Source organism: Panthera pardus, unplaced genomic scaffold, assembly GCF_024362965.1.
Source record: "Panthera pardus isolate Hobbes unplaced genomic scaffold, ASM2436296v1 HiC_scaffold_3, whole genome shotgun sequence".
In the NCBI taxonomy this organism is placed as follows: domain Eukaryota; kingdom Metazoa; phylum Chordata; class Mammalia; order Carnivora; family Felidae; genus Panthera; species Panthera pardus.
Window position 1 is genome coordinate 17786102 of NW_026526876.1, and position 24991 is coordinate 17811092.

Sequence of the window (24991 nt, forward strand, 5' to 3'; positions counted from 1 at the left end):
CCATCCCACTCCTAACTGCCTCACTGTCCTACCTCGTGCCTTGCTCCTCATGGAGCTTTGAGCTCCTCTTGATGGGTGTAAAGCCAAACCATAGGGGCTACTAACGCTTGATTATCTTTCTGATCTTTCTCTGGACCTCCTCCACCAACCCCTTGACCCATCCCTGAGGAGTCATGACCTTCCAAGCTTCGTGTGGAATTTCACCCTAGATACACTCTATACATATCTTTTATAGCCTTGCTTACAAGCTACCTTGGAGTTGCTTTTGTAGCTATTTAATATGTGTATGTTTTGTCTCTCCAACCAGATTGTAAACGCCTAGAGGACAGGGACGGTATCTAGCTCTTTCCCACCCCTCCCAGTGCGTAGGACTAGGGCTGGGGACGCCAAGGAGGCTCCTCAAATGTTGTTGACAGTCTCGGGACCATCCTCTCCGCCCCACCTCGGCCACTCCCCTTTTCCTCGTTGACCACTCCACTTCCTCCTCCGGGGTCCCCACCCAGTCCCGCTCCCATTACTTTCCCCCCTCTGGCCCCGCCCCTCCCTCCGGGAAATCCACCCCCTCCCCCCCGCCCCGGGCAGCATCTCCAGCGTCCCCTAGCGACGAGGCAGGAGCTCCTAGCAACCGCATCTCGATTCCCAGACGACGGCGGCACGTAGGGCCACGTCAGCGCGCCGTGGCCCCGCCCCCGCGCCGGCTGGCCCCGCCTCCCCGTGCCGCGTTCGCCGCCGCCGCCGCCGCCGCTGCCGCCGCCGCCGCCGCCGCCGCCGCCCGAGACTCGCGCAGAGCAGTTATGGCGGATCCCGCAGCGCCCGCGCCCGCAGCTCCGGCTCCCGCCCAGGCCCCGGCCGCGGCTCCGGACGCGGCGCCGACCCCGGACGCGGCCCCCGCCCCGGCCCCGGCGCCGGCGCCCGCCCCGGACTCGGCCTCAGGGCCGTCCTCGGACTCCGGTCCCGAAGCCGGCTCGCAGCGGCTGCTCTTCTCTCACGACCTGGTGTCGGGCCGTTACCGCGGCTCGGTGCACTTCGGGCTGGTGCGCCTCATCCACGGAGAGGACTCGGACTCGGAGGGCGAGGAGGAGGGCCGCGGGAGCTCGGGCTGCTCCGAGGCGGGGGGCGCGGGCCACGAGGAGGGCCGGGCCAGCCCGCTGCGCCGCGGCTACGTGCGCGTCCAGTGGTACCCGGAGGGCGTCAAGCAGCACGTGAAGGAGACCAAGGTGCGGCGGGCGGGCCGGGGGGCCGGGGGCCGGGGCCGACGCGGGGACGGGAGTTGCTGCAGGAGCCCTAGGCCGGGGAGGGGAGGCGCGCGAGGCGCTGGCCGGCGTGGTGCAACCGCAGTGGGCCGAGGTGGGAGGACAAGCCTCCGCGGAGGGGACGCTCCGGTGCAAAGTCATTGCACCAGCCCCGGGCCACCGGGCGCCGCGCTTCCACCCCCCCCCCCCTCCGCCCGCGAAGGGGCTTCCGCGCCTGGCCGTGCTGTGGTGTCGGCCTCAAGATTATGTGGACCCACTACCGTGGGGGAACTTCTCAGACTCTGAGGCACGCTCGGCATGACACCAGTGCGGCGTTTTGCTGACCCCCAAGGAGCTACATACTGCATTGTGCATCCCGAAAGGAAGGCCGTGCCGGGTCCGTGCAGGGAAGGGTTGTGGGCGGTCCAAAACAAAGGTAGAGGTGAAAATCTCGGGCGACGGATAAGCCCGAGAAGTTCCCCAAATGACAGAATGCGTTATTATGGGTAAAGAAACCCGAACCCCTCTTTTAAAAAAAAAAACAAAAACAAAAACAAAAAACCCCCCCCAAAAAACCCAACCTTGTTGGCTCATTGTAATTGCTGCGGGGAACTTTGTGAGTAAAATCATTAACAATCAGAGCCGTGATATTAATAGTACGGGAAGGGGGGGATGTGACAGCTGCGACTGGAATTGATGACTCCCAAGTGCAGTTGGACTTCTTGAAAAAAATACTACAGAACCACGGATGGAAAAGAGCCACCCGTTCGGAAGCCCGAAGGGTTTCTCCTGACCTGAGGCTGGAGGCACACCTCAGACTCCCATACGGTATTGGGGTGAGGCTGGTGAATATCGCAGTCTTCACCAGCGAAGGGGTGTATCGTCTTAAACCCGAAACCTTGAACCCAGGTTGGCCTGGTGGCTTCCTGTGTCTTGTTTTCCTGAGTGTGAACTCCTATCGGCGATTCCCACCCAGGCACACACCCCTGTATCTTTCACCCCTTCTTCATCTCGTCCTCTTCCTCCCCTGCCAGAAAACGTTTCTAAGCAGGAATCAGGCCTGTGCTGTTGACAGGTGTGATTTCAAGGGAGGGCGCTTGAGAAGTTCATCTGGGTTTCTCACACGCTGGGAGACAAAGGCCACCCTACCAAGGGGGTCTGCGATAACAGCTCTGGCAGGGGAAAAGGCCCCTCTCCCAGGAAGAGCCTGCGAACCACTTCCCCGGGGCAGAAGTGACCCTAGGTACCAGCCGAGTCTTTCTGCTGGCCGGTGCGCATGCCTCCCCAAGACCCCGAAGTCCGCACGCACGCGGGTCCCCTGGCTTCCCCTCGGAGAAATGCCAATCAGGCAGTGGCCGCCCCGACTGAAAGAAAATGACAAGTTCGTGTGCAAAAACAAACAAACAAACACAAAAGTATGTGGGAAATACTACTTTCTATAGCGGAATGCTCGTTACCAATTCCCATCGGTGTTGTTACGTCGGGAAGATGATTTTTTTTTCGGTCTTTATGCCGTGTTTCTGCATTGTCTTACTAGCACATGGTTGCTAATGTCTTTCTGCGGGTTTTTTTTTTTTTTTTTTTTTTTTTTTTGGTCCTTTAAACAAAAAATGTTTTTCCCTGACCATCTTCTCCAGAGGTTTGTGACTTTCGGAAGGCAGCTCGTTTCACCGTGTCATGGCCTCCTGCCCCGGGACTCAGGCTGCCCGGCCAAGCTCACTACCGGGCCATGTTTATCAGTTGTCGGTTCCCGTTCATCTTGACTTTGGTGGTTAACTTTGTTTACGGTTATGTTCTGCCCGCCTCCTGCCACCATGTGTAATTATCTACAGAGTTGGACTTAAAATACCTATTTAGGAATTAAGCAGAAAATAACCATAAGGTAAGGCACCGGCTTGGATATGTCTTGAAGGTGGCCTCTGGTGATTTGCTTTGAATTTGTTGAAGTCCATCGCAGCTCCAGTGGTGGTGTTTTCTTTGCCACCGGAGCGCCTGTGGCTTCTGAGCTTAGGGGCCCGGGAACCTTAGGAAATGGTGGCACGTAGCATCCATTTGTGGATGGCAAGACCCAGGTTCTTTGAGAGTAGGTTTGTTGGGGGGGGGGGGGGGGGAGTTGTATACCCGATAAGTAGCTCTAGGGTCCCAGGAACCCTAGGCACAGATGACCCGGACTGGGGCGGTAGGGTGGGGCCTGGGACCTTGCACTTTTCGGAAGTGGTTTAGGAAGAGTTTTGTTTTTTTCTCTTCTTCTCACTTCTCCTTGGAAATCCGTAGAGGTTGGAAAGGAAAGACTCTCAGACCAAGGCTGAACATTTAGGTTCTGCTGCCTACTCCATCCGATTTGGTTATGAGAGCTGAGAACCCACTTACTGATAGAATAACGTGGTTGACGGTGTGGAGAAACGTATTTCTTTTTAAAGCTGCCACCTCTTGGCATCTTTTAAAATAGTACCCTTTTAATGTGGAGCGTTCAGCAGGCTGTGGAGTATTTCTGTCGTTTTCGGGTTAATTTGTTGGGCAATGAGTAAAGGGGTAATATTAGTCTCTTGATGCAAGCTTGAAAGGAACAAATTCATGATGAGACATGAAGAGGCTGGCCGACAAGTTCTGCCCCCTCCTGGCCCCTTCAGTGAAAATTATCAACAGAAATCAAATAAGTAGCTCTTCCTTGGAAACTGCAGAATTTATGGTCCAGTTCCTGAGGCTCCCAGCAGCCAACGTTGAGCTTCTTTAGGACTTAAACACGACGTTTGTGCTCCTTTCTTCCCTCAATCTTCTGACCCCTCCAGCATGGTACTCCTTGAGACTTCCCCGTTTGGCCATGGGTCTCCTTTGTGACTGACCCCTTCCCCATCAGCGACCATCCTTGAGTAAACTTTTGGAATAAAGCCAAATGCCGCTAGTCTCTTTGCCTTCTCGAGCACTGGCTAGACCCGGCGGGTCTTTCTGGTCTCCAGCAGTTATGGTTGGACACAATGGCCCCTGTAAAGAAGAGAACAGACTGCTGTCTGTCAGTCCAAGTTTGGGGGCTTCCTGTTTAGGCTTTGGCTTTCCCATCTCTTGTGCGCTGTCCCTTGCTTTGAGTGACCGCAACGTTCAGAGTCTCTCCTGGTTTGAGATTTGATGTCTCAAAATTAAGCGGTCTCTGTGATCACGCTGCTTTTCGAAGGCCGTGTGTGTGTGTGTGTGTGTAGCATCCCTCATGACACATCCCTCAGGAATTGGCTTTTCGGTTTATTTTTGGCTTCTACTCAGGCCAGCATTTCCACTGGGAAAACTGTTTAGGTGTAGCATCATGGCATGTGAAGCTGGCTTTGCTTCACTCGTCCGGGTGCTGGACCCATTAAAAGTCATTGTTCTTAGTGATGTGATAGGAAGGAGTTATGGAAGGTTAACCAAGATGCAGGACTGAGTGCATCTCGTTGCACTTGACTCAGAGGGGATCGCAGCACTTGTAGACTCGCTCAGCGACCCCGTGCTTTTGTTCTTTGTCCTTTGGTTTCCCCCCTTCTGACTTCTGGGACTCGGTGCCGTGATGGTGCCTCTGTCTGACCTGCCGCCTTGCTCAAGGGCGCTTTCACCAGAAGAAGGGTGTGTGTTTGTGTCCTGTGATTGGAAGTCAAAACCCTTGGGTGCTCTTCCCGGCTGTCACCTACTCTGAATGACCTTGGCCTAGTCACTGCCTCGTTTTCTCTCTGCAATAAAATACAAGATCTGTCTTCCTAGCCCCTGAAATGAGCCTGAACCGGAAGCGTAGCTGAGTGGTGTGGCCACTTGGCTGTTAGCAGACACCATCCTGATGTCCGTCGGACAGAGCCAGCCACCCCTGCCCCGTCCCTTCAGGAGATCACTTCCATGCATCACAGAGTGGCGCTGCACCCAGGAGGCACCTTGGGAGGCAAAGTGTGCGCCACAGGGGTTTGTTTCGGTGGTGTAGGAGTTCCTCGTTGATCATGTTGTTGCTCTTGACCTGGTGGGTTATAGATTGGACTTCTTTTTAAGACTCTTCTATAGATGCTCATGAACTTTATGCGCCTTTAAAGTAACACCTGCCTGAGGCGCCTGGGTGGCTCGGTGCGTTGAGACTCTTGATTTCTGCCCGGGTCATGATCCCAGGCTCATGGGATCAAGCCCTACATCATGCTCTGTGCTGAGCGTGGAGCCTGCTTAACATATTTTCTCTCTCTCTCTCTTTCTCTCTCTCTCTTTCTCTCTCTCTCTCTCTTTCCCTCCCTCTCCCCCCCTGCTCCCTCTCCCTCACCGCCCCTTCCTCTCCCACTCCTCCCCCTCTCTCCCCCCTCTCCCCTTTCCCTCCTCTGTCTCTCCCTCTCCCTCTCTCCGTCCCTCCCTCTGTCCCTCCCTACTGTCTCCAAAATAAAGAATAAAAAAAATTAAAGTAACACCTGCCCAAAAGTCCACCAACCTCCAGGAGAGGGATGGAATGAACATGTATGTGTGCGTATTTTCCAGAATCTGGAGGATATCTTTTGAAATTTCCAAAAGAATGAATTACAAGGATGCTAGATTATTGCTTGTGTATTTTAAAATAATATGGATAAGCATCATGTAGTGTTACTATGTGCCAGGCACTCTCGGTGCTTTCTGCGTATCGCTCCGTGCTCCCAACAACCCTGTGAATTAGGTCCTGCTATTATCTGCACGTTTCAGAGGAGGAAACTGAGGGGCAGAGAGGTTAAGTAGCTTGTCCGATGTCACACTGCTAATAAGTGGAGGAACCTGAATACAAATTGAAGTAAATGTAGTTCTCACCTGAGAATGTTGAAGTTCAGCATTCATCGATCATTACCGCATCAAGTGCCCTGGTTAAACATGAGTCACAGATCCTGTGGTTGGTATTAATCATCCAGTCATTAAACACTTGAAAGTCTTAGTGGAGAGGAGGTAACCCCAGGTAAGGAGAGAGGAAGGAGCAGGGTGTTGGGATGGGTGGAAGGTGTACCAGTGGCCAGGGGAGAGCGAGATCACTCCGGGGACAGGATGGGAGGAGGCGCCAGGTTGGCCCTTGTGCTGTGCTCCTGTTCTGCATGTTTCATTCCCTGGCCCCGCCGTCATTCTCGAAATAATTGTCAAAACATATATTTTATTTCTGGAGAACCTGTGAGCGCCCCTAGATGTTGAATGAAAGCAAGCTCTGTGTGATTCATTCCAGTGCTGGTTTAGTCCCCTCCGCACCTCCTGGACCAGAAGTCCGGGGAACGGGCGTTTCTGTGTTGCCTTAGAAATGGTCAGCCTTAGGAAATCCAGCTTGACCTCCTGCCCCCAAAGACCTGTCCGCCCTCTTGCTGCTGTTGTCACCCTCCCGCTGGGAATGCTGAGTCATGAGACGGGTTCAGAAGGGCTCCTTGGAGAGAGGCTGAGTTCCTTCTCCTTCAGTCGCCCTGAACCTGACTGTGCTCTCGGCCTTCTTCTTGTTTTAGGACATTAAAGGTTCTGTTGCACCCTTCCCGTTCCCACTTCACTGTTATCCCTGCTCTTGTTTTTTTTTTTTTTCTTTTCGTTTTCCTGTTTCATCAAGAGAAATCTTGCTCTCTTTTTTACCGTTTTACCCAGGGGCCTCATGGAATCCAGTGGAACCTCTGTGGGGCCAGTACTTTACAAAAGGGATGCGGTTATCGGTTATCGTGCGTAACATGAATCAGCATCACAACAGCGCTGGGCCCATGATCAGTGTCAGCTGCCCCCGGTGGTCCCCTCACAGCTCGATTTAGGGTGATGTCTTTTTAAAGAGCCATTCTGCAGTTTTAACTGGGAGGAGGACGTGATCTGTGCTCCTATTCCGATTGATGGAAGCTTTCGGAGTTTCCCTGCCCAGAGCTTAGCCTGCTTCTGGATGGGAGGGTGCTGATTCACATGGATAATCGAAAGAGGGAAACGTGCTTTTTCATTTACAAGATGCTCTCGCTTACACTTACTAGGATTTGGGTGTTTTTAACTGTAGCTCCTTCTGAGACTCCACCTGCCCGGTGGCCGGGTGCCACTGAGAAGGTGGTGCTTTCAAGGCTGTTGGGTCCCCAACACTCACGGCTCTAGTGAGCGGGGTGCACATTCCGAATTGCTTCCGTTGCTGACATTTCTGCTGGCCTCAGGGGGCTCTAGTAGGAACCACCTGACATGTGTGTGGTCACAGACAGGGAAGAGCAAAACGCTTACTGGGAATTTTTGTACTTTGGAATCAAATTGAGTCATGTTCACGGATGGCCCTCTGAAGTCTGTCTACTCCGGGGTTGTTCGCCCTCGTTTTGCTCTTGAGTTGCACTCTGAGGTTGAGCCTTCAACCCAGGGCCGACCTTGTCGAATGGATCTTTTGGTCAGTTTTGCCTGCAGATATACTGTGTTCTTCTGAAGCAAGATTGTGAAAAACAAGTTTTTGACTTAAACATTGAGGCAGATGATACACTGTTCAGAAGTATTCAGCTAGGCAGCATGTACTGGAACAAATGGCCTTTTGGGGTTAAATCTGGTTGATTGGTTGGCCTTGGGATTTGCCTATTTTGAGACTGAAACAATTTTTTGTAGCTGGGTCGAAGGAATACGACACTTATCAGATCACTTTGGGTTTAAATCAATAGCATAGGGGTGCCCAGCTGGCTCATGCAACTCTTTTTTTTTTTTTTTTTTTTTTATTAAAAAAAATTTTTTTAATGTTTATATTTATTTGAGAGAGAGAGAGAGAGAGACAGAGCACGTACTGGGGAGGGAGAGAGGGAAGCAGGCTCCAGGCTCCTAGCTGTCAGCAGGGAGCCTGATGCGGGGCTTGAACCCACGAACTGTAAGCTCATGACCTGAGCCGAAGTCGGACGCTTAACCGACTGAGAAACCCAGGCCTCCCGAGCATGCAGTCTTGATCTTGGAGCTTTAAGTTCGAGCCCCAGTTGGATGTAGCCATTAGTTAAAAAAAAAATAAATAAATAAAAATCTAAAAAAAAAAAAAAAAAGATCAAACTAACCTAGCTATGTCCAGTGAGGATTCATTCTAGCTATGATAATTTAAAATTTTTTTGAATTTAAGATACTGTATATTGCTTAAAAAAAAAATAGAAAGGAAAACATACTTGATTCTATCCAATGATAAAATGAAAACCCCCAGCAAGCAGGAGGGATTTTCTGCCGTCTTAAAAAGAGTGTTCTGGGGTGCCTGGGTGATGACACTCAGTGGTTAAGCTGCTGACTTCGGCTCAGGTTGCAGTTGGTGAGTTCAAGTCCCGCGCTGGGCCCTGGGCTGATATGACAGCTCAGAGCCCGGAGCCTGCTTCGGATTCTGTGTCCCCCCCCTCTCTGCCCCTCCCCAGCTCGCACTGTGTCTCTGTCTCTCTCAAAAATAAACATTAAAATAAAATTAAAAAAGAACATGTTCTTCATTTACATCCTGCAAGTGAGAGCTGGTCTTTGACACTCAGCAGCTCTGATGAGGTGCTTCGTGTTGTTTTCATTTTGATCTTTTTTTTTTGTGGGAGACGCTGCTGTGATGACGGTCGGTGAAGCTGTTGTGACAGGCACGTCCACGGCACTTCTTGCTAGCCCCTTAAGTGCAGGTAGGAAGGGACACACACACGCATCTGTGTCTTGTGTGGCTTCCAGGAGGATCAGGAACAGAGTCTGTGCTGAAAGCATTCCCTTATTTGTCTGCTCTGACTGTTCAATTACTTAAGGGAGTTTGAGGGCCCCGAAGGTTGATGATATCATCTTCAAGCCAAAGAAGAAAGCTGCTCTCCCTACCTCCAGTATGCTGCAGGAGGTATCTGCCTCCATTTCCTCACGACCTCTTAGCCTTCCTCTGGCCTCTCACCACTGGATGTGAATGGCTCTTCTGAAGGTCACAAAGGACTGACGGATTCCTGGTCACTGTATTTGCTGACTTCTCCCTAGTCCTTGTCCTTTTGGTCCATCAGCCTTGTTGATTGTGGTCGGTCCTGCCCTCTGACTGGAAACTTACTTTCGTTGGGTTCCATATACCCAACCATACTGAATTTTTCCCTTTAGCCTTTGTGGTTTTTGTTTTGTTTTGTTTTGTTTTAAGGGTTATTTATTTATTTTGAGAAAGAGAGAGGGAGAGAGAGAAACCCAAGCAGGCTCCACACTGTCAGTGGAGCCCGACGCGGGCCTCGATCTCCTGAACTGTGAGATCATGACCTGAGCCGAGATCAAGACTCGGATGCTTAACCGACTGAGCCTCCCGGGTGCCCCTTCTCTTTGGCTTTTTCCTCTTATCTCAGTGAGACTTCTCCACATACCACGTTCTCACTCCCGTCACCACCTTCCTACCTCCGGTACTTTTGTTCACTCTTGGGGCTGCAGCTGGCTCTCGCACTCAGCTTCCACACCCGCTCCGCGGTCCCCGCCGTGGACCTGACGGCTCCCTCCTGTCATCTAGAACTTCAGACTTTGTGGGTGTAAAGTTTTATAAGTGTAACTGCCCTTCCCACCCCCAGTTCCAACTTTTGATCATGAAAAATCTTCAAATATACAGAGGAGCCCAAAGACTAGGCCAAAGAGTATTAATTACCAATGATCGTGAGTTAGCAGTTAACATTCTGTTCTCTGTGCTTTACCTGTGTATGTAAATATATGTTCTCCTGAGTCATGTGATAAGTCAGAAGCAGACGTGACAGCGGACAGCTCTGAATACTTAAGCTTGCGTCTTCTAAAATTCAGACGTTTGGGATCATTTGAAATTTACCTTCTTGGGCGCCCATTCTAATTTAAGTGTGCGATTCAGTGGTATTGAATGCATTCGTAACGTGCAGCCACCCCCGTCATCCATCTCCAGACCTCTTTTCATTCTGTAAGACTGAAACTTGGTGCCCACCGAACAATAACCCCCTGTTTCTCCCCACGCCAGCCCCTGGCTACCCTCGTTCTCCTTTCTGCTGTGAACTGTCACTTCGCTTAGAATAATGTCCCTAAGGTTCATCCGTGCTGTAGCAGACGGCAGAATTTCCTTCGTTCTAAAGGCTGAATGAGAGTCCACTGTATGTATCCCAGCTTTCAGCCTGGCTCTTCATCTGTCGGCGGACACTCGGGTTGCTTTCCTGCTGTAGCCGTCCCGAGTAACGCCGCTCACGAACACAGGCGTGCAAATACCTCTTCGAGACCCCACTTCCGCTTCTTTTGGGGGTGGCCCCAGAGGTGGGGTTGCTGGGCCATGCGGTAGTTTTATGCGTACTTTCTTGAAGAACTGGCCTACTGTGCTCCACAGCAGCTGCCTCCTCTCACGTTCCCCCCAGCTGTGTGCAAGGATCCCGGCTTCTCTACACTCTGGCCAGCGTTTGTCACTTGTGCGCGCTCTCTCCTCTCTCTCTCTCTCTCTCTCTCTCTCTCTCTCTCTCTGTTTTATTTCGGCCATCGTAATGGGTGGAAGGTAGTGTCTCACTGTAGTTTTGATTTGCGTTTCCCTACGGATGGGTGATGTTGGGCATCCTTTCACATGCTTCTTGGTCACTTAAATATCTTTGAGGAAGCGTTTATTCAAATCGTTTGCCCGTTTTTGAATGGGGTTATTTGGCGGTTTTCTGTTGTTGGGTCGTAGGAGTTCTGTATGTATTCTGGATATTAATCCCTTATCAGATCTATGACTTGCGAATATTTTTTCCCATTCTGTGGGTTGCCTTTTTTATTCAGTTGATACTGTCTTTTAATGCGTTATAATATGTTTTTTTTAAATTTTCATGAATCCAGTTCGTCTGTTCTTTCATTGCCCGTGCCTCTGGTGTCAGCCTCCCATTCCAATTTGTCATCAAATCTTTGTTCGAAATGCCTCTTGCCTCCTCTGCATTTCCTTTCTGCAACACGAGCTCACTCTGACCGTGTCGCGCCTGGACTGATCTCGCCTGGTCTCCCTGCCTCTAGCCCTCTGCAGCCCAGCGCGCAGTGCCACAGGCTGACCTTCTGAATGACTGTTGGATTGTGTCGGGACCCAGCCTCCTGACACACCTTAGCTTGTCACTCGAGGCTCCTCGCCTGCATTTCGGGCTTAATCTTCTGCCCCTTCAGTAGACTGCATCTAATCTGTTTCCCAGTTCACTTGTGCCGTTCTCTTCCACTGATGCCCCATGGCACTTAACGTGACACACTTGAGGTCTCTCTCCCTGGATTGGAAGCTTCTTGAGAGACAAAGACAGTGACTCCTGATATGCTGTGAAAGCTTATATTTTGAATGGCTCACGTCTAGTTTCGTGGGAGGCGTTTGCTTGAGTTAATGACCAGATCCTTCCCATTCACCTACGAAGAGTATTCTTAGCCTTTTTCCAGACGCTTCATGATCTGTGCTGGAGCTATGCGGGCACCTCGCCAGCTGACACGTCCCCTTAGGGTACTAGGTAGGTTGCCCATGTAATTTATCGTCCAAGCTGGGCTCTTTCGAGAGCACTATGAATAATTGCTCCAGACTGAGACATGTGGGTATCCTAACACCAGGAAGAGCAGATTAATCAAAAATACCCCGTGTTGTAGTTGACTGTTTCAGCAACTTCCATCAGAAGCTCCCCAGGCAGAGCATGAGCCCAGTGGGCTAGGATAAAGCTAGCCAGAGCTGGTGTCAGCTATGGCCGAAATGCAGCTGTGTCTGGGATTAAAACCTAGCAGGAATTGAGACACTCTCCTGGCCACAGGCTCCCTAGGAGCATGGCCTGGGATGAGAACTAAGAGGCTGTGCCTCACGAAGCCAGTAGAGACTCTCCCTGGTTGGTGCCATTCTGGGTCTCCTTTAGGTCCTCGTGCAAGCTCTGAACGATCTGGAAAAAGCACCAGTTCAACATTTAGAAGCCGCCCAAGTTCTAGCGCCCACAGTAACTTCAAGACTTTGGTGGAAGCCTTCACCGTCTCTGAGCCTCAGTTTCTCAGCTTACGAAATGGGGACGATGCCCGTCTCAAGGCTGTCGTGAGGGGCAGCTGTAACAACCCAGCCGAAGAAGACACTTGCGAGACCTACGTTCACACGTGTGAGGTCATGAACGGAGAGCAGCCCAGCAGCCCTCACCTTAGGAGATGGTTTTGGGTCTTTAGTGGGAGCCTGCTTTTGCCGGAAACAGGACAGGGCCCCGGCGGTGCATTGCCTGGGAGCGCAGCTTGGGCTCTGTGCTCTGCCCGCCTCGGTGCTCTGGGGCATCCTAGAGAGCGCAGCCTGGAGTTGGCGTGCCTGTGCCCGGCCTGTTACTCTGAAGGAATCAGGCACCATCTGTTAACACGGCTCACCAGGGGTGCCGGGAGTATGGAGAGAGCGTGGATCCATGGAATCCAGAGCAGCACTTCGGGAAGGCTAATGTGTGTGGCCTTGCCTGGGGCTCTTGCTAATGCAGTCTTCTGAAATGGCCCGGGGTGCACCTGAGAGTGTGCACGTCTAACCTGCCCCCTGGGACGCTGATTCTGCTGGTTGGGACTGTCCTCGGAATTGAACTGACAGTGTAGGTCCTTCAGAAACCCTGTTGATGTCTGTAGGTTCAGGTGTGACCCCCGTCACCCCGCCCTCAAACTGTGTGCGTGTAACTGGTTTGAGGTTTTTGTCTCCCCTCTGCCTTAGTCTTCTGGTAGCAGCGGTAATGCCAGAAATTATCGAAAGGGGGGCGGCAGGAGGGAAGAGACGTTAAGTACCTCTAATAACCAGGCAGTGCTTTCAGAGCCTAGTGTTCCTGTTGGAAACACCTGCTTCTCCCTCCCCCTCCCCCCATTGCCTACTGACCGGTATTAATGCACAGTTGCCGCTAAGGGTTTTGCTGGATTTCATTTCTTCTTAGGATGCACATATGATTGTTGTTACGAGAAGAATGCAACCAGTCCAAGAGGAAAATGATTGAAACTTGCTTTTTTTTAATATATATATATATATCCATCCAGTAGCAGTGGATTCCTGCCATGTGCCAGGCGGTGTAACAAATGCTTTACACATATCATCATCTTCCCTAAAGTGGCCAGTGTCCCCATGTTAGAGAGGGAGAGCCTAAAACCTAGAGAATGCCTGTAACTCGCCCAAAGCCACACGGCTAGTGAGGGGCAGAGCCTGGGTGTCTGTGCTGCCAGAGCACAGGCCCTTTTTGCCGGCTGGGTGCTGTGGGAGTACAGAGAACACCCCTACACAGGCCCTGCACTCTAGATCAGGGACCAGCGTTCTTTCTGTAAAGGGCCAGATAGTAAATATTTTAGGCTTAGCGGGCTATACTGTCTCCTTCACGACTGGTCAACTTTGCCATTGTAGCGTGAAAACATCCAGAGACAATAAGGGAGCGAGTGGGCATGGCTGTGTTCCAGTAAAATCTTATTTCAAACAGGCAGCAGGCTGGATTTGGCCTAGAGGCCATAGTTTGCCGATCTCTGCTCTAGAAGAGACCTGACTGATGGAAATACAGTGTGAGCCACGTCTGTAATTTTAAACTCGACAGGAGCCACGTTTGAAAGAGTAAATAGAGGGGCGCCTGGGTGGCTCAGTTGGTTAAGCATCCAGCTCTTGATTTCGGCTCAGCTCTTGATCTCAGGGTTGTGAGTTTAAGCCCTACATTGGGCTCCGTGCTGGGCGTGAAGCCTACTTAAAAGAAAAGAAAAAGTAAACAGAAACAGGTGACATGACATTTAATAAATTTTATGTGACCTGTTCTACCAAGACACCATATCGATACGCAATCGGCATAAAAATTCTTAGGAAACATTTTACATTCTCCTGTCTGCAGTGGCTCACGCGTTGGCTGGCGCTCTGGTGGGAGAGAAAACCTTCCCGTCCCTTGCTCAGCTTTGTTTTCTTCAGAGCATCTAGCGTTATTTGAGATTTCATTGCCTCGTTTCTTTGTTTACTGTCTCCCCAGCCAGAAGGGCAGAGGGCAGAAGCGAACCGTTCCCTGCTCTCCGTGCCTGAACAGAGACTGGCCCAGAGCCGGTGCCCGGTGGTCCTTGTTTAATGGGTGAATGGGGTACGTGGAAGGTAGAGGCTGCTGAGTCCCGTCTGGAGGCACAGACAACATTGCGGGGTGGGGGGGGGGGGAGGGGAAGTGGGGGAAGCGGAGACTGGTGGGAGAACGTTAGGAAAAGCTTTCATGCAGGCAGCTTTTGAGCTAGGCCTTGGAAGGTGAGAAGAATTTGGAACAACAGTGGTGGGAGGGAAGCGCATCCTGAGCGGGAAGATCAACGTGAAGAAAGACAGGCGCGGGACGAGTTTGCACATTTGGGAGAAATAGTTCACTCGGGCCCTTGGAACTCCTTGACACTTAAAAATTATTGACGATCCCAAGGAGCTTTTATTCATATGGGTTGTATCAGTATTTACACGTGCAAAGTGAAAGCAAAACTTAAGCCCTAAGAATACCCAGGCACTCGTTCCGGCCGTCAGAGCAGGGACATCATTACGCCGCGTGGCCTCTGGCAAGTTCCACCGTGGACTCGGGAGAGGACGAGAGTGCCAAAGGCAGATTCCATCTTAATGGGACCACAGAAAGGTTTTGACTTGGGACCTCCCGAGGGGGTCTCAGGACCCCCGGAGCATGCGTCCAGGACTGACTGCTGAGCTGGCGGTGGGGTGGAAGGAGGAGGCGGGCGAGAGGGAGCCCCGGTTAGCCGGGCTGGCTCCGGTCGCCGGTGGTGGTGACAGCGTTTCTCGTGTCCTGTTGTGCTCTCGGTGTGTTGCGATCACTTCACATGGGGGGCTCCTTAGGCCCCTCCGGGAGAACCCTGTGGCGTGGGTGTTCCTATTTTATGTGTAGCGAAGAAGAGTTTGGGTGAAGCCCAGGCAGGTGCCCCCACAGCCACAAGGTCTGCTGCCCCTCCGGGACTGCGCAGCACACGGCTTCTGTGGGGTAAGGGTCTTTGGTGACAGCCTCTGGAGTTTGGCTTTGTGTTGTTGCTGTTTTTCCACGTGATGAAGAGCCACTTCAAAGTTTGCGGTGAATCGTGTGGCAGCATTTCCTAAGATGGAATCGGGGGAGGGGGGTGGGATCTGGGAAGCCTGGGGACCGGTTAGGAGCTTTTGCAGTGCTGGCGAGTTCTATCTTTTGTGCATTTAATTTGCGTGGCATTTCTCTCTCTCTGTCTGTCTCTCTGTCTCTCTGTCTCTCTCTCCCTCACTCACACACACACACACACACACACACACACACACACACACGGCAGAGTTTTGAAAGTGCCGGCTTTCATACAAAATGGCCCCTACGTGTGAACCAATAACTTCCTCCAGTATTCAGTGAACAAAGCAGCAACCTATTCCAGTGCCAGAGGGAAAGTTGGTGTGTTGGAGGACTTACTGATAGCTTTAAGGAGCTTTTTAAGGATAATTTCGATGATGCTCAGTTTGACCTTGGGACCTGACTCCCAAGTACAATGAGGACTATTGAATCGGAGAGCAGCCGGGGCACTTTGAGTTAGAGCAGTAGGGATAGAGAGGTAGAGGGAGGTTGGGGAAGGTTGCTCTTTCTTTCTTTCTTTCTTTCTTTCTTTCTTTCTTTCTTTGAAGTTTATTTATTTTGAGAGAGAGTGCGAGCACGAGTGAGCAGGGAGGGGCTGAGAGAGAGAGAGAGAGAGAGAGAGAGAGAGGATCCCAAGGAGGATCTGTGGAGCCTAACTCAGGGCTTGAACCTATGAACCATGAGATTGTGACCTGAGCTGAAATCAAGAGTCAGATGCTTATCTGACTGAGCCACCCAGGCGCCCCAGGGACAGATTTCTCAGATGGTGGCAGGCACGAGCCATTAAGGGCATTTGGGAGTGGCAGGGAAAGCCTGTGTAACACAACTGGGCTGGAGCAGTGGGTGTCCACGTGCCCAGGGTCTCAGATGATCAGAAGGGAGTTGGGGAGCCATTATGTACATTTCTCTTTCTTTCTTTCTTTTCTTTCTGTCTTTCTTTCTTTCTTTCTTTTTTTTAAGGGCTATCCTCTTTTTTTTTTTTTTTTTATAAGTTTATTCATTTATTTTGAGAGAGACCAAGACAGTGGGGGATGGGCAGAGAGGGAGAGAGAGAGAATCCTGAGCAGGCTCCACGGTGCCAGCACAGAGCCCATCATGGGGCTTGAACCCATGAAGGTGCAAGATCATGACCTGGGCTGAAACCAAGAGTCTGACACTCAACCATCTGAGCCAGCCAGGCGCCCCTGTTTGCTTTTTGCTGTGGTAGAATATACATAATAAAATGTACCATTTTCTTAAAGTTTTTTTTCATGTTTATTTTTGAGAGAGAAGAGAGTGAGAGAGAGAGAGCACGCACGAGTGGGGGGACAGAGAGAGAGAGAGAGACGTAGAACCTGAAGCAGGCTCCAGGCTCATCAGCACAGAGCCCGACGCGGGGCTCGAACTCACAAGCTGAGAGATCATGACCTGAGCCGAAGTCGGACGCTTAACCCACTGAGCCACCCAGGCGCCCCTCGAATGTACCATTTTTAAGTGTGCAGTTCGGTGTCATGAAGCCATCACCGCCACCCATCTCCAGGACTGTTTCCTCTTCCCAGACTGAGACTCTGCCCCCATTAAACGGTGACCCGTTCACTGTAGGCATGTGGTCTCCTGACACACAAGGAGCGAGGCGGGGGAAGAAGCGTGGCAGAGACTCAGGCCTCTGGAGTGCGCGCCCAGGTGATAGTCCCGCCAGTAACAGCGTGGACACAGAAGCGCGGGGGAGGTTGAGTTTCGGAAGCTGAGTGTCGGAGATGCTTGGAATCATCCGTGTGAAGAGACCCCTACCTTGGAAATGCGTATTGAGTCCCGTCTGTCTTTGATTCTTATCGTTGTCCTATTCCACGCCCTCATAATTGCATTTTTTAAAATGTTTATTTATTTTGAGAGAGCAGGCACGTGAGCGGGGGAGGGGCAGAGAGCGGGAGAGAGTGAATCCCGAACAGGCTCTGCGCCGTCCGACTCAGGGCTCGGTCCCACCAACCTTGAGATCATGCATGACCTGAACCGAAATCGAGAGTCAGACGCTCAACCGGCCACCCAGGCGCCTCCATAATTGCATTTTTTAAATAAACACTTTTTAGACTTATAGACAATTTATGAGGATCCTAGTATATCCTGCAGCAGCTCCCTCTAACGTTAACGTCCTACGTAACACAGTATATTTGTCAAAAGTAAGAAATTAACATTGGTTTTCCATTATAAACTAGACTGTACACTTTTATTTGGATTAGTTTTCCACCACCGTCCTTTTTCTGTTTCAGGATCCAGTTCACAATACTATGTTGCATTTTGCATAATTGCTTCTTTTTTTTTGAGAGAGAGAGAGAGCATGAATGAGCGTGAGTGGGGGAGGGTCAGAGCGGGGGGTGGGGGGCGGTGGGGGTGGCGGGGAAGAGAGGGAATCTCAAGAAGCAAGCTCCATGTTCACGGAGCCCAACTCAGGGCTCTATCCCCCGACCCTGAGATCATGACCTGAGCCAAAACCAAGAGTCAGATGCTCAACTGACTGAGCCACCCAGGCGCCCCTGCGTAATTGCCTTCTGAACGTTGGGAAAAAACCTTCTAATTGATCTTTCTCTTGATCTAATCTTCAGTTCATCCTCTGCCTTAAGAGTTATTTTTCTGAAGAATTTTGTTAACAGCTTTTGATGCCAGAGAAGAGGGGTCAAGCAAGATGCCCTTGAAAATGAGGCAGTCTGGAAGTGACCCGTAACTATGGGCAGTACCCAGAGAGGAGGGTGGCGGCTGGACAGGTGAATGCAGAGTGAGGAAGTCAGGGAAGTAGGGGAGGTAGGCTTAGGGCCCTTTCAGTCTCTGATGATCCAACTCTGAAAAAAAATTGGTAGGATTATTCTCTTTGTCTGGAGTTTATTGTTGTTGGTTTTTCCTGGGGGCACGTTATCAGCTCTGTTGCTGTGCAGGTGACCCTTTCTTGACAACCTTTCTTGACAACCTGTGCAGGTGTTCCCGGAAACTCCTCAGGAGCTACTTGACATTTTCTCTCACTTTGATGTAACACTGATTCTCATGGGCTCAAACCTAAAGAATCATTCTTGGATTGCATTTTATTTTATTTTGTTTTTTAAGTTTATCTTTATTTGAGAGAGAGAGAGAGAGAGAGCGCACAAGCAGGGGAGGGGCAGAGGGAGAGGAAGACAGAATCCTAAGCAGGTTCCAAGCTATCAGCACAGAGCCCAACGTGGGGCTTGAACTCACAAGTGGTGAGATCGTGACCTGAGCTGAAATCAAGAGTCAGATGCTCAACTGACTGAGCCACCCAGGCACCCCTTGGATTGCATTTGTTTCTTAATTTATTTTTTTAAAAAATTACATCCAAGTTAGCGTATAGCGCAGTAATGATTTCAGGAGTAGAATCCAGTGATCCATGCCCTACATATGACACCCAGTGCTCCTCCCAACAAGTGTCCTCCTTAATGCCCCCTTGCCCATGTAGCCCATTCCCCACCCTCACCCCCTCCAGCAGCCCTCAGTTTGTTCTCTGTGTTTAAGAGTCTCTTACGTTTTGTTCCCCTAGATTGCATTTTAAGAACAGAGAACACCAGTAACGAGAACTTGTTTGCCGCTTGACCTTGCTTTGGCTTCAGGGTCTTAACTCTGAGCCTTCTGCGAACCAGCAGTAGATGTCAGGCAGCGCTCAGGCCTTTGCGGCCTGGCCGTCTCTGTGCCCGGCGAAGACGCAGCCCTGCTGGCATCTCACAGAGACCCGCTCAGCCCTTAGGGTCGTTCCTGCTGTAAATCAGCGCATCCCGGGCACTCCTGAATTGTTCATCCTGTTCTCTCCTTCATCTCTTCATCGTATTTGTCATCTGTGCCCTGGGGACCTCCGCAGTCAAACGGCTTCCCTGCACAGCACTTGCGGTGCCACTGCCTCCGCTCCCTGCAGGTGTAACGTTCGTGAAACACACACGGGCTAAGTGTGTTAGAAAGGCCAACTACGGGGGCACCTGGGTGGCGCAGTCGGTTAAGCGTCCGACTTCAGCCAGGTCACGATCTCGCGGTCGGTGAGTTCGAGCCCCGCGTCAGGCTCTGGGCTGATGGCTCAGAGCCTGGAGCCTGTTTCCGATTCTGTGTCTCCCTCTCTCTCTGCCCCTCCCCTGTTCATGCTCTGTCTCTCTCTGTCCCAAAAATAAATAAAAACGTTGAAAAAAAAAATTAAAAAAAAAAAAAAAAAAAAAAAAAAAAAAAGAAAGGCCAACTACGACCGCTCTTTTTCGGGAACGTGGCTTTGGTCCTGCCTACGGTATTTAGAAGTTAGATGTTCATAGGTGGAGGTGTTTCTGTGTCATAACATTTTCTTCCCGTTTCAAAACAGATTTTTGGTAGCATGCTTTTTATTTTATTTATTTTTTAACGTTTTTTTTTTTTTTTTAATTTATTTTTGAGACAGGGACAGACAGAGCATGAACGGGGGAGGGGCAGAGAGAGAGGGAGACACAGAATCGGAAGCAGGCTCCAGGCTCTGAGCCGTCAGCCCAGAGCCCGACGCGGGGCTCGAACTCACGGACCGCGAGATCGTGACCTGAGCTGAAGTCGGACGCTTAACCGACTGAGCCACCCAGGCGCCCGGGTAGCATGCTTTTTAATGACCGCCCATAATTCCATCAGGTGGACGAACCCAAGTTTCTTGAACTCCTGTCCGCTTTTGACCAGCTAAAACGTTTCCAGGTTTTCACAGTTTTCAGTGATGGAACTAATGTCTTACACTTGATACTTTTTTTTTTTTTTTTTTAAACAAATCTTCCAGTTTCTCAGGATAAATTCCTGAAACAGAATTACTAGTCAAGGGATAGGAGTACACTGCTAAGACTTTGGATTCGTGTTACCAAACAGTCGTCCCCCAAAGTGGTATGCGGGTATACACTTCCATCTTGTAGTGCCTGTCTCCCCAGCTGGTGGGGAGAGGTTTTGGTGACTTAGGTGGGGGTCCCCAGCTAGCTGGCAGCATCTGGGGACTAGAACTCAGGTCAGTTGACTAGGCGTTTTTCTGACTGTACTCTTCTGTCGCCAAGAAACAAGCCCTTCTTGTGGCCGGGGGTGTCCCCGAGCTCTGCAGGACCGGTAGGCCAGCCTGTTGTGCCTTTGGCTCAGGGCACGTGTTCCCCGAACAGAGGGCTGGACTGGGGGACGGTGAGAAAGCCAGGGGAGCTAGGGTGGCTCAGACGTGGGCTGGCGTTTGCGGAGGCCGAACTCTCAGAGGGCCCTCCACGACCCAAATGCAGATCGTGGTCGCATAAAGTGGGCCTTTTTCCTTTCCCCAGGGTGAGGCATTAACCCCAGTCAGCGCTCAGAATCCCCGTCTCTCGCACACGGCTCCACCGAGGCACTTGTCAGATGACCCAGCTCATGGCGGGACGATGACTGTGTCCTGTACGGTGATGCCGTCTCCGTCCTCTCTGTCTCTCCTGTAGCCCCCTGTGCCTCAAGCTTGCCTCTCCTTTGCTGGTGACATCAGAGGACAAGGGAGTTTTCGGTTATCGGGTGCCCAGTGCCAGCGGGTCTTTCCCTGAGCCCCTGGGATGAATGACGTTGGCCGTATACTGGGTTTTAGGGTATGTCTGGGCCCACAGCAGTGGTACCGGAAGGAAGGATTTGATCTGACCCCTTTATTTCATAGTCAGGGAACTGAGGCCCCAGGAGGCTCACTGGTTCAGGTTAAGGGTGACGGAAGCCACCAAAGGGCAAAGACCCTGAGACTTCAGAAAAGAAAAGTTCACAGAAGGACACCCATCTAATTTCTAGGAGTAGAAGTAGAGGGTGTTAGTGCCGGTTTTAGTTTTCTGGTGATTTGGTTCTAGTTGATGGGTTCTGTGTTTGACTTAAATAAAATGTAGAATACAGAGGATTTAACTGTGACTCAGACTCAGGAGACGTGTTCAAGAAACTTCCTACTCGAGATCGTAGATGCAGGCAAAGTCACTACTTGCAGCTTAACCTTAGGCTTGCCTTTAAAAAAGAAAAGAAAGAAAAGGAAAACCCAGCTTTTTTGAGATCTAATTTACATGCCATAAAATTCACCCTTTTAAGTTCTACAATTCAAATGGCTCTCCGTATATTCAGAGCTTTGTGCACCCACCCTCACTATATAGAATTAGAATATTTTTTCATTTCCATCACCCTTGAAAGCAAGCCGTCCCCCTGAACTACCCATACTTCTCAGCCCCTGGTAACCCCTTTCTTTGTTTGTCTCTTTGGGTTTTTGTCTTTATGGGATTGCCTCTTCTGGACATGTCCTATGAGAACGCATACCGTGCAGCCTTTTGTGTCTGGCTTCTTTCACTGAGCGTGTTTCCAAGTTTCCTTTATGTCGTAGTACACATCAGGACCTCGTTCCCCTTCTGTGACCAGGTCCGGTGTATGGGGATGTCACTTTTCTTTGTCCGTTCATCGGTTGATGGACACTCCATCTGGGGGGCAATTTTGAACGATGCCGCCGTGAGCGTTTACGTACACGTTTTTGTGGGGCACGTATTTTCAGTTCTCTGGGGTGTCATACCCAGGAGCGGGTTGCTGGGTCATGCGGTGACTCGGCGTTTGTCCTTCTGAGCAACTGTAGTACGTGAGGGTTCCAGTTTCTCCACGTCGTCAGCAGTGCTTGTTATTGGCCATCTGATTATAGCCGCCCCCGTGGGTGTGGAGTGGTTATTGCGTCACGATCGGTGTGCATCTCCGGTGACTGACGGCTTCGAGGGCGTCTTTTCACGCGCTCCGTAGCCATTTGTAAACCTTCTTTGGAGAAGTGTCTCTTCCAGTGAATCGTTTGCGCGCTTTTTAAGTGGGTCATTTGTCGGCTTGCCTAGTAGACCCTGCCTTTGGGTCTTCTCTGTCCATTAGAGGCTGGCAGGGGGACCACTTCCTGCGGTAGGCGGTGTGTGTGTGTGTGTCACTGGGGTCTCTGCCAGGCGTCTTGCACTGCATTCGGATTTAACTTCCTTTCCTATTTAAATGTACCTTAGAGGAGTTGAGATCCTTATGAACTGAAAGGGCTGTAAATTCTAAATCTTCTTGAACTGAGTTTTAATTGTTTGGCATCTGGGGCTCCACAGTCCCCCGAGAATAAGAAAGGGGTTGCTAAATAGGGCTTCCTTGACACAGGGGCAAGCTTGCAGATGTTTACCAGTCGCACGAATGAGGCACGGCCTGCAGTCGCAGTTGAAGTTTTTCAGAGGCAGAGACGGCACCATCTCCTTCCCCCTCCGGCTCCCCTGTAGTACGGGTTATGATACGTCTTACGCAGTAGGTGATGAAGTGCTTGTTGCCAGACACGCATGTGTGTTGGTAACCGAGGCGTTTCTGTGGCCGTTTGGCAGGTTTGAGGCTTTGGCTGCGCGAGGCGCGTGGGGGGTGCCGGGCGTGTGACAAACGGTGCCTGGTAACGGAGGCCCCGGGCTGGCCGAGTGCGTCTTGGCTCCCGCCGCTTCCCAGATCCCCCATCCTTACGCAGAGTGGCTGTCTGCTGCGGGGCACACGGGCTGCTATTTATGTTTTGTGACTTTCTCGGTGATTGTTTTTAGTTTAGCATTTAAGAATCTAATTTAACTTCGTGAGCATGTGAAGTGTCGGTTCCCCATGCCTGTCGCAAGACACAGAGAAGTGAGTCTCTCCCACCCAGAGCCCAGCTTTGTCTGGGATCAGGTCTGACTGTCGTGATTGAATCCCTGCAATCCGTAGAATTCAAAATTTCTTCAACGTTTGAAAGAAAGCCACGGGCACTGGCGTGGCTCAGTTGGTTAGCGTCCAACTCTTGATTTCGGCTCGGGTCGTGATCTCTTTCTTGGTTCTTGGGAGATCGAGCCGCCGCATCGGGCTCTGTGCTGACGGTACGGAGCCTGCTTGGGATTCTCTCTCTTCCCCTCTCTCTGCCCCTCCCCTGCTTGCGTGCTCGCTCTCTCTCTCAAAATAAATAAACATTTAAAAAAAACACAAAAGCAAGCCATTTGTCCGCACAGATAGGTGCCCCCTCAGGTTACTGGGGGAGTTTCTGACACAGTCGTGCCTCCCCCCCACCCCCCCCCACCACCATTTCGCATATTAGAACAGCAGTTCTGGGCGAGCCCCTCAATGATGAACTGGTCTCTAAATTAAGTGGGTGGATGTTGAAACTAAAGCATTCTGATTTTTGAATTTGTGATTTCTTGTTTTCACTAACTTCTTCCCATCTCTCCATCTTCAAATCTGTCCCGTGGTTGTAGGTAAGTACTTTGCTGAATTAAGGTTAGAGATCTGTGGTTGGCATCCTTTAGGTAAACACGGTAGACTGAACTTTTATTTCCACTTCCTCCAGAAGCCCTTCTGAAATGGCAGTAAATGAATTTTTTAAGTTTATTTTTCTAAGTCATCTCTACCCCCACCGTGGGACTCGAACTCATGACCCGAAATCAGGAGTCCTGTGCTCCCTGACCGAGCCAGCCGGATGCCCCAGTAAATGAAGTTTTCGAATGTGTAAACCTGCAAGAACAGAGAACAAAAGATTTTAAGTTCTGGAAGATGAGCCCAGACCGTGCAGGGCAGGGCAGAGGAAACTGAAATGTGGGTGCTTATGGAGACCGAGAAGCACTGCAGAAGGTCTCAGGGATCGGCCGCCCCTGATGTTGCCCAAGGCGTAAGCGAGGTTTGGGCCCAAAGCCGGAGGGATTAGATGAGAGGTTCGCCTCTCCGCCCGTGCAGACCCCGCGTGCGAGAGCAGAGGTTCGTGCTCTGGAGAAATCGAACCAGGGAGACCGTGGATTGACACAGCTCCCATGTAACGAAGGGCAGCATAACACGGAGATGAAATAGGGATTCCAGGAAGTCGGTACACCAAAAGGGGACGTCTCCGCTGCATTCCCTGCCTGCTCCCCGAGTGCCGACACCAGGCACGAGGCGTGGGGTTGGAGGATTCCTCTCTGGAAAAAAAAAGAATGGCGTCAGAGACAGACCTGCAGTGTGTGGGGCTTGACAGTCCCTCAGCAGAAGCTAGATTCTACCCCAGCTAATATGATCCGTACCAGCCCAAAGCCCTGCTTGTGTTCGCAAAGCTTCCATCGTCTTTTTATCTCTCAACTTTTTTTTTTTTTTTTTTATCTTGAAATAATTAGAGATTCACAGGAAGTTGCAAAATAGTACAGAGAGGTCCCCTGGACCCTTCATCCAATTTCCCCCAATGGCTACATCTTACGTGACTACGGACGGTATCAGAACCAGGAAATCAACACTGGTACACAACGTATGTGCAGTTCGGTGCCGTTCTGTCAGGTGTAGTTTCATGTAATTGTCGCAGCAGTCAAGATACAGAACTGTTCCATCACCATCACGATTTCCTGTTGCCGCATCTCAAATAGGAATGGACATCCAGGGGTCACTGAACATATTCAAAAAGCTTCCAACATGAAGGGTAAAGCTAGAATAAGCCAAGAGGTGAATCAGAAGAAACCCTAAGGGCACTGGATGGCTCAGCAGTTAAGCATCTGACTCTTGATTTTGGCTCAGGTCATGATCTCAAGGTTTGTGGGATCAAGCCCTTCTTCAGCTTGGGATTCTCTCTCTCCCGCTCTGTGTGTGTGTGTGTGTGTGTGTGTGTCTCCCACTCAAAATAAACGTGAAAAAAGAAACCCTCAAAACACATAGTGAATGTCTTCTCAGAAATAAGAGCCAATGTTTTGTTGATGAAATAAAACAATGGTATAAAACTCAGAACAATAAAGAGTTCTTGGTGTTAAAAACGTATCAGGGGATAGAAAAGAGTTGACAAAGACTCCCAGGAAATAGAGTGAAAACACCTAGGAGATCTATAAAGAAAAGAAAAATTAAGGACACAAATGTATCAGAGAAATCAGAAATGTTTCCAGAATTGATGATCACAAAGTTCGAGGATGGTGA

The 24991-nt window shown here is 50.7% G+C and overlaps 1 protein-coding gene across 1 annotated transcript in view; it reads left to right on the forward strand.

The window, feature by feature from the left end:
* The first annotated feature begins 728 nt into the window (after positions 1-728).
* UBE2O (ubiquitin conjugating enzyme E2 O) overlaps positions 729-24991 on the forward strand; it is a 56599-nt gene continuing 32336 nt past the window's right edge. The window contains exon 1 of the mRNA XM_053893492.1: positions 729-1217. Coding sequence (XP_053749467.1) covers positions 795-1217 — 423 coding nt within the window. The 5' untranslated portion in view covers positions 729-794. The remainder of the gene's footprint in view (positions 1218-24991) is intronic.